Below are 10,028 nucleotides of genomic sequence, written 5' to 3' on the forward strand. Positions count from 1 at the left end.
CTTGTGTTCAAAAGGCAGGATTTTTTTCACTGATAGTTGATGTGAACAGCAAGACAATTCAGAACTGTTTTGCTCACTGTGGTTTCAAGCTTTCAGTCTTGGAAATGGCAGAAAAAACTGGGAGTGAAAATGAAGTGATTTCACTACTTCAGCAGATTAGGAACTATGATGGTATAGACAATCATCTTGAATGTTACCTTTGGTCCCCACCAGACACTTTTCCATGCAACAGCTGCCACACCCTAGTACACCACTTTGACATCCGGGCTAAACCAGGTGGGGGTGGTTGACGGTTCTAATACTCCTGTAAGAGAGAGGGACATGCTTGTCCTGGCATGTAAAGTCAGCTCTGACTGACTGGGCAGATGAGATCAACGGCCAGAAGGGTGGTTCTGCAGTGCTTCATGGAGAGCGAAGAGCATGAGGAGTCACAGAAGAAGTCAAGATCATCAGCTGGGATCAGGCCCCAGTTGTGACAGCTACTTGTACCACTGGACCTGGACTGCCGAGTCAAAAGATTGGAACAATCCCAGTGCGACAGATTTTCCACTTTTAGAGCTCTCCTGCAAGGTGAGAGATACAACAGACAACCACCAGTAGCACTAATGGTGTTCTAATTTGTTCTGTATTTCATGTAAATACATAATTAGTGACTCCTCCCACTTTTTCCAAATACTAGGTGTAACCATGGGCATCTGTATGTGCCCCAGCTCTGCCTGCCTTTTTGTTGGGCATGTGAAACAGTCTGTGTTCCATGGCTTCACTGGTAATGCTCCTCCCACTCTTTCTGAGAGACATTGACAATCTCACTGGTGCTCCTTCATACACCCGTGCTGAGCTCGGTAATTTCATCAACTTTGTCTCCAACTTCCACCCTGCCCTTAAATTCACTTAGTCCATTTCTGACACCTGTCGTTCCTTCCTTGATCTGTCTGCATCCATCACTGGGGACAAACGGTCTACTGATGATAATTTTATAAACCTACTGACTCCCGCAGCTATCTTGACTGTACCTCTGCCCGCCCTGTCTCTTGTAAAAATGTTGTTTCCTATTCATCATTTCCTTCACCTCTGTCCCATCTGCTCCCAGGATGAGTCTTTCCTTACCAGAACATCAGAGATGTCTTCCAAGGAGCAAAGGTTCCCTTCCTCCACCATTGCTGCTGCCCTCACCTGCATCTCTTCCATTTCCTGGACATTTGCCCTCACCTCATCTTCCTGACTTTAACAAGGATAGAGTTCCTCTTGTCCTCACCTACCACCCCATGAGCATCTGCATCAGACACATCATTCTGTGCAACTTCTGCCGTCTTCAGTGGGATCCTACTACCAAACACATCTTTACCTCCTTTCCCCAACTTTCTGCAGGGAATGCTCCCTCTTGTGATTTCCTTGTCCATTTGTCCCTCCCTACTAATCTCCCTCCTGACACTTATTCCTGCAAGTGGAAGAATTGCTGCAACTACCCATTTACTTCCTCTCTCACTTCCATTCAGAGCTCCAAACTGTCCTTCCAGGTGAGGCAACACTTCACCTACGAATCCGTTGGGATCGTCTACTTATCTGATGTTCCCAATGCAGCCTTCTCAGCATTGGTGAGATCTGACGTAGATTGGTGGACCATTTGGTTGAATACCTTTGCTCCATTTGCAAAAACCACTTTTCTCAGTGACCAACTATTTTAATTCTAATCCCCATTTCCATTCTGTCTTGTCGGTCTGTGGCTTCCTCTACTGTCACGACGAGGCCATTCTCAGTCTGGAGGAGCAGAAATCATATTCCATTTGGGTAGCATCCAACCTTATGGTATGAACATATATTTCTCCAACTTCCAGTAATTTTTCCTCCTCCCCTTTCTATTTTCTTCCATTCCCCGACTCTGGCTTCGCTCTTAGCTTTTCTCTTCTTACCTGTCTTATCACCTCCCCTGGGTCCTTCTTTTCACTTTTCCCATTGCCCAGTCTCCTCTCCTATCAGGGTTCCTTCTCCAGCCCTTTATCTTTCCCACCAGTCACCTCCCTGCTTATTTCACTTGTCTCCCCCCGCCACACCCGCCTTGCTTCATCTATCACTTCCTGGCTTGCACTCCTTCCCCTCTCCCCATCATCTTATTCTGACTACTTCCCCTTTCTTTGCAGTCTTGATAAAGGCCCAAAATGTTGAGTGTTTATTCATTTCCATAGGTACTCCCAGAACTGCTGAGTTCCCCCAGCATTTTGTAAATGTTACTCTAGATTTCAAGCATCTGCAAATTATTGTTCTATCTGTTTCTAAATTTCTAAAGAGCTGAGATACCTTTACTGTCTTTCGGTTTAGTATAAACGAATAAATTATGGAACTGTTTATATGCCCCTAATGCTAGATTTGTGTGTATGTGTTTATCATCTTCAAGATTAGCATTTCTGAAGAGTGACAGTGAATTTGGTGGTACAGAGAGACATGATTAGGTCCATTTGGTCTTTGTTTTTTTTATATATCCCCAAGTCACATGCTCATCTATTTGGGTCTTTGCATGGCTAGGGCATGACTTTTGCCTCTTTGTACACCTGTCCTCTGAATATAAAGAGCAGACCTTTTGAATGTGTTTTGTACCTGACTATGACTTAAGACATTGGAGCAGAGATTGGCCATTTAGCCCATAAGATCTGCTCTGCTATTCTGTCATGGCTGAGGTATTATCGCCCTCCTCCCCATTTTCCTGTGTTCCGGTAACCTTTGACTCCCTTTACTAATCAAGAACCTATCAACCTCCGCTTTAAATACACTTAGTCTCCACAGCCATATGTGGCAGTGAATGCTACATATTCACCACCCTCTGGTTAAAGAAATTCCTCCTCATTTCTGTTCCAAGGGACAGCCTTGTATCTGTGGTTTCACCCTCTGGTCTGAGACTCCACCACTATAGTAAGCATTCTCTCCACATCCACTGATTCTCAGCTTTTCAATGTTTGATAGGTTTCAGTGAGATTCCCCCCTCCCCCATTCTTCTAAACTCTGGTGAGAACAGGCCCAGAACTGTCAAATGCTCCCCGTATGTAAACCCTGACATTCTTGGAATCATTCTCCTGAACTTCCCCTGGACCCTCTCCAATGCCAGCACATCCTTTCTTGTATAAGGGGCCCAAAACTACTCTCAAGACTCCAAGTGTGATCTGACCAATACCTTGTAAAGCTTCAGTATTACATCCTTGCTTTTGTATTCTAGGCCTCTCAAAATGAATATGTTCACATTGTATTTGGCTTCCTCACCACTGACTCACCCTGCACGTTAACCTTTACAGAATCCTGTATGAAGACTCCGAGTCCCTTTGTACTGTTATTTTATGAATTTCCTACCTGTTCAGTAAAATAGTCAATGCCTTTATTCGTTCTACCAAAGTGCATGACCATACACTTCTCAACACTATATTCCATCTACCACTGCTTTGCCCATTCTTATCTCTCTGCCCTTTTGTATGCTCACCGCTTCCTCAACACTATTCCCCCACATCTATCTTTGTATCATCCACAAACTTAGTCACAAAGCCATCAATTCTGTCATTAAAATCATTGACATATAACATGAAAAGAAGCAGTCCCAACACCGATCCCTGTGTAACATCACTATTCACTGGCAGCCAACCAGAAAACGCCCCGTTTATTCCCACTCTTTGCCTCCTGCCAGTCAGATAATCTTCTGTCCATGCTGGTATCTTTCCTTTAATACCGTGGGTTCAATCTTGTTTAGCGACATTATGTGCGGCACCTTGTCAAAGATCTGAAAATCCAAGTTAAACAACATCCACTGACACTGCTTGTCAATCTTGCCTTTTATTTCCTCAAAGAATTCCAACAGATTTGCCAAGCAAAAGCTCCGCTTTGGGAAACCATGCTGACTTTGGCCTATTTTGTTATATGCCTCAAAGTACTCCGATACTTCATGGACTCCAACATCTTCCCAACCTCTGAAGTCAGGCTAACTGGCCTATATTTTCCTGTATTTTGCCTCACTCCTTAAAGAATGTGTGACAAATTTGCAATTTTCCAGTCCTTCTGAACCATTGCAGAATCTAATGATTCTTGAAAGATTATTACTAATGCCACTACTATCTCTACATTTACCTCTTTCAGAACCCTGGGATGTAGTTTGTCTAGTCCAAGTGATTTGTCTACCTTCAGACCTTTCAGCTTCCCAGTTATGATCTTTGAATCTCAATGAATATTAATGTCTTTATAAATAGATCACTGAAATTCTAAATCTTTGCTGTTCTTAACTTTTTTCAGTCTGCCTTTCAGATTCAAATTGTAAAGCTATTTACTAAATTCTATTCGCTTTTATATTTGAGTTTTGCAAATTTTGAAGTGTCACATTCACTTCATGAACTCTGGTTTTGTGAGAACCCTGAGAGTGTAATGGTAGCAATATTTTCCAAATGGTGACACAATGTCAGAATGCAAGTGGAATTGGTCAGCCGTTAGAGTAAGTTTCTCCAGGTACTTGCTCTGTTACCATTCTGAGCACAGTGGATTATTAAGGTGGAAGTAGAAGTATGGTTTCAGCTTGTGTGAGATTCGTGCTGTATGTAGAAAGCCATTGAGAAGCTCCGATTTATTAAGTCTATAAAATGGACAGTTTCATATCAAATAAGAGAATACCATTAATTGGATTTGAGGGAAGAGTTATTTAAGAGACGTTCTAGTTACAGGAAGCATGTGGTAGTCTTGAAGCTCTATCCATCCCCCCATCACCCACAAACTATTTAAATTTTATTAATGCAGAAACATGGTTAAATGCATTCAAACCACTAATTTGTTAATATTGAAACTGGCAATTTCATGAAATGTATAATAATTGGTATATAACTTGCAGTTTATGTTGTGATTTTTGTTTTGGTTCACCTAGCTTGATCTTGTAAAACAAATGGTACTACAAATGTCTGGTAGTTTAAAATTGGATAATTTAAGTTCAATCGTAACAATGTTCAGATCCTGTCCTTAGTGGTTGCTACCTATTGAATCTTTGGCTTTGAAATTGAGATATCAGAATTGGATTTTCTTGTTGCATTCTTGGTATTTTTGTTTAGAATATCACAGGAACGTAATTTTTTTATTTGATTTAATGCATTCAATTAGTAAGTAGTGTGGATTTGTTCTCTCTGCATCAGGTGGACCTTCTGGAGATGAAAGTGATGCCCTTAGTATAAATGCTGAGGCATATGACAGTGACATAGATCAAAACTGCAATGAACAAGAAGAGAGTACAGATGTGGTACTCCCAAGATGTGCACCAACACATGTTGGTGTTGAAGACGAGATTCAGAAGGACATTGAAAAGAGTGTAAATGAGATTCTAGGTTTATCAGGCTCCACCACAGGGAGAGATCAATCAGCTGCTGCCCCCAATGCTGATGGAGATGGTCTTCAACCTTCAGCACAGCAATTGGAGCTGCTCGAGCTGGAAATGCGAGCCAGGGCAATCAAAGCTCTAATGAGAGCTGGGGATATCAAAACACAAACTTAACCCCTGTAATAAACTTGTAAAACTTGAGACGGTCCAAACTGTCAAAGGCTAACACTGCAGGCCAAATGGAAGATCTGAAAATTTCACTGTATTCTCACACTTGTCTTTGATCTTTCTCCTCACAAAGTCTAAATGTATTTTTGTGCTGGAAATAATTTTTGACAATGTTTCTGAAATGTCCTATTCAGCACTCTGCCACTGATATTAGCCATTGAAAAAACTCTTAAAAGCATTGTGCTATGAAAGCAGGTAAGATATTTGACCATGTAATTAGTACTCATGAAAATAGTACATAGTAATTGTACTCTCGATGGTCTGTCAGTGAAATGGTAAGTGACCTCCTCATTCAATCCAGTGTTTATATAGAAGTACCAGTTTGAATGTGGCTTGTTTGTTAACATTCTGCTTGCAACGCGGGCTCATTTTGACCTCTATGCAGTTTCACCAGTTTTCAAGGGAGTCTGTACTTTGAATTGGAATTGAGGAGAAATGTTGAGTGGTGGAGAGAACTTCATCTCAATGTAGTTTTTACTTTATATTTGAGCACTATTATAAAATTTGATTACTTCAAATGATATTTGTTTGTACAAATCTGAGCCATGGTTATAGTGATAAGTTGTCACACGCAAGTCTTTTTCTCCCCTAGAAGGTAATTTCAAATTGGGCTGTCACGGTAGTGTAAAAAAAATCTAAATTAAATATAATTCAAAAGGCTTGTCACTGAAGAAATCAAGCACGACCGTTGAACAAGGAGTTGTGCAGAATGCAGAATATTTGGTTTATTATATATGTAAAGAATTTTTTGTCTGACAGGCATTTTTATTACTGTCAGTTTAGTTGACATTTTCAAGTTTTTTTAATAAGTTCAAGATCATGTTTTAATTACCTGCTGAAATTAACTTTGTGAAGTTGTTGCATGTAGACTTTGCTTGTCATTCAGCGTTTAAGATCGATGTACTTTAGCATTTGAGTAACATCTATTGAATGATCTGAAAAGAGCATCCATTTTAATTAGAAGAAAAGAAAATTACTATAGATGTTTTTGTTGAAAGCTTTTCAAAATGAATTCTTGCAGTTCCAATGAGGTCATTAAATTTGTTAAACAAAACGCATGTTACTTGTATGCAATAGCACAAGATTGCATTATTTTTTATTCTATTTTGTTGTCATTTGGTTGTTTGTATTAGTTATTTTGTAAACTTTAAATGTTTTCTGAATTATTCATTAAAAAAAAAGTTTTCAATTTTTGGGTGAACAGTTTTCTACTTTGCAGGCAACCTCTGCTGAAATGTGTTCTTTGAGGAAAATGAATCTGAATCTTCTGAAAGTAACCACAAGTATATATAAATTGAACAGAAGGATTATTCCATATACGAGTAAAGACTTGAGAGTACTCCTGGAAAGCAAAATGGCATTTTCCACTGTAAAATTGAGATCAATGGTATTATCTTTGGTATCAGCACACTTGTCTGGATTTAAATGCAATTAAACTCAAGTGAAATGGAAATGTTTTCATTAGTTTACGTTTCTTGAATGTTGTGTTGGGCTTTATTGAACCACATTGTATTTAATGAATTGGCAATTTATATTGTAAGTAGATGTTGACTGAAGTACTTCCTTTAACATATCCTTTTAGAAAGATTGACAATGAAGGTAAGCGCTTGTATTCTGCAAGGTCTTGGTGAAGTGAGGCCTTTAAGAGCTACTTGAAAGGAAAAGTTGAGAAAAGGCTTGGAAACAAAAGAATCACTTGAATTGGATGCTGGAGGTTGCAATTCAAAATCTGATTGAATAATTTCAACCCATGTTAGAACAGTCCTGTATTTTTCCTATACCTATTTTAAATTCTGCCTTCATTCGTGTATGTAGTTTGCTTCTAGTTATGTTCTATACATCGTTGGTTTTTGAGATGTCTTGCTCATGAACACTTGGAAACCTGCAGCCACATGTGAAATAAGGCAGGTATAAAAATGTTCTTAGCTTTAGAAAATCAAGTTGAATTATTGCCATCCTCATCCTGTTTTATCCAGCCAGAATAATATTTTTGATGTGCAAGCAGCTGGTTTGTGTTTTATTCTATCTTAAAATTTAACATTTCACCCATGGATCATTTTACTTGTTTTATTTTTATGGAGAACTTATAGAATGTCATGTGTATATACCTGTTGTGTGGTCTGTGCATCAGTGACAAGGCCAGCTAATTTCAGTTTACAAGATGATGGTAAAACGTTTTCTTGAATCACTCTGTTAGAAGAGCTCATTTGCACAGTGCTTTTAGCTTTACATTCCTAAATTTATAAGACACAGTGATGAAGGATCAGAAGCAGATTCCCAAGTTAGAATGATGTGTGACTTGGAGTGGAACCTGTAGATGATAGTGTTCTGATGTGTCCGCTGTCCTTGTACTTCTCTGTGGTGGATACCATGAGAGGTGCTACCAAAGTGGCCTGGTAAGTAACTACAGTGTACTGATAATGGAGGAGATGACTACTTAGGATGATGGATTTGCAAAATTAAAGATTAGCTTTACATAAAAATATCCAAACATACAGTGAAATGTGTTATTACATCAATAATCTTCATAGTCCGAAGATCTGCTGGGGACAAGTCTGTCCAGAAAGACCTAAACCCCAGACCCGGAGTGCAGTTGCCTTTGAGGATCATGGCACAACTTTGGATGAAAATTGAATTGAATTGACTTTATTTCTTACACCCTCCATATACATGAGTAAAAATATTTACATTATGTATCTGTCTAAATGTGCAAAGTGCAAATTATAGTAATTTATAATAGTATGTACAACAGGACAGTCAATATTACATAGAAATACAATTGTATCAGCATGAATTAATCAGTCTGATGACCTGGTGGAAGAAGCTATCCCGGAGCCTATTGTTCCTGGCTTTTATGCTGCATTACCATTTCCAGGATGGCAGTAGCTGGAACAGTTTGTGGTTGGGGTAAATCTGGTCCGTAATGATCCTTCATGCCCTTTTTAATGGATCTGTCTCTGTGAGTGTCCTGAATAGTGGGAAGTCACATCTACAGATGCGCTAGGCTGTCTGCACAACTCTCTGCAGAGTCCTGCGATTGAGGGAAGTACAGTTCCCATACCAGGCAGTGATGCAGCCAGTTGGGAGCTCTCAATTGTGTCCCTGTGGAAAGTTCTTAGGATTTGGGGGGCCATACCAAACTTCTTCAACAGTCTGAGGTGAAAGAGGTGCTCTTGTGCCTTTTTCACCACACAGCTGGTATGTGCAGACCACGTGAGGTCCTTGGTGATGTGTATGCTGAGGAACTTAAAGCTGTTCTCCTCAACCCCAGATCCATTGATGTCTATAGGGGTTAGCCTGTCCCATTTCTCCTGTAGTCCACAACTAGCTCCTTTGTTTTTGTGATATTGAAGGAGATGTTGTTTTATTGACACCACTGTTTCAGGTGATGACATCTTCTCTGTAGACCGCCTCATTATTATTTGAGATTAGGCCAATCAGTGTAGTATCATCAGCAAATATAATTAGCAGATTGGAGCTGTGGGTGGCGACACAGTCATGGGTATACAGAAAGTAAAGGAGGGGGTTTAGGACACAGCTGTGAGGGGCAGAGGTGAGGGAGCCCACTCTTACCAACTGCCGGTGATCTGGCGGGAAGTCCAGGATGGAGGTGCACAAGGCAGGGTGAAGGCCGAGGTCTCTGAGCTTCTTGTCAAGCCTGGAGGGAATTATGGTGTTGAATGCTGAACTGTAGTTCAAGAACAGCATTCTCACATAAGCATCCTTTTCCAGATGTGTAAAGATGGTGTATAGAGCTGTGACTATTGTGTCATCTGTCGATCGGTTGTATTGGTAGGCAAATTGTAGGGGGTCCAGTGTGGGTGGTAGCAAGCTGCAGATGTAGTCCTTGACCAGTCTCTCAAATTATTTGCTTAGTATTGAGGTGAGTGCGACAGGACGCTAGTCGTTGAGACATGTTACCTTGGTCTTTTTAGGTACAGGAACAATGGTGGATGTTTTGAAGCAGGAGGGCACTCTACTCTGGGAGAGGGAGAGATTAAAAAATCTGTAAACACATCTGCCAGTTGAGCCATGCACACTCTGAGTACCCGACCTGGGATCCCAGTCCAGTAGCCGTGCGACTGTCCACTCTTTGGAAACACCTGAACGGTGATCGGTTGCTGAAGGCACTGATGGAGCTTATCACCAACCCATGTTTTCTTCTGAGCTGCTGTGATACACAACTTTTACCCATTTGGGGCTTCTTCTGGAGAGAAGTGTCAGTCTCTGACTTTGCATATTGCCACAGTTTAGTCTAATTTCTCCACCTTCACTGGTTTTGGCTGGTCTCAAATAAAATTAAGAGAAATTCCTACAGTTATTAATATCTTCCTGTAATTTGTTTGTAATTCTCTCCGATGTTGCCTTTCCCCATCGTCTACTTGTCGATTTCTGCAAATTCAGAGATGGTAATAGTTTTGATATTTAAGTTCAGGTCTTTAATGTGAATTGTGGTCTTGCCACTGATGCATGT

General features: G+C 40.4%; 1 protein-coding gene across 1 annotated transcript in view; it reads left to right on the forward strand.

Annotated features, from left to right (window-relative positions):
- LOC140211700 (caspase activity and apoptosis inhibitor 1) overlaps nucleotides 1-7,001 on the forward strand; it is a 36,486-nt gene extending 29,485 nt beyond the window's left edge. The window contains exon 7 of the mRNA XM_072281775.1: nucleotides 5,145-7,001. Coding sequence (XP_072137876.1) covers nucleotides 5,145-5,500 — 356 coding nt within the window. The 3' untranslated portion in view covers nucleotides 5,501-7,001. The remainder of the gene's footprint in view (nucleotides 1-5,144) is intronic.
- Nucleotides 7,002-10,028: the final 3,027 nt, after the last annotated feature.

This window comes from Mobula birostris, chromosome 17 (genome assembly GCF_030028105.1).
Source record: "Mobula birostris isolate sMobBir1 chromosome 17, sMobBir1.hap1, whole genome shotgun sequence".
NCBI classification, from domain to species: Eukaryota; Metazoa; Chordata; class Chondrichthyes; order Myliobatiformes; family Myliobatidae; genus Mobula; species Mobula birostris.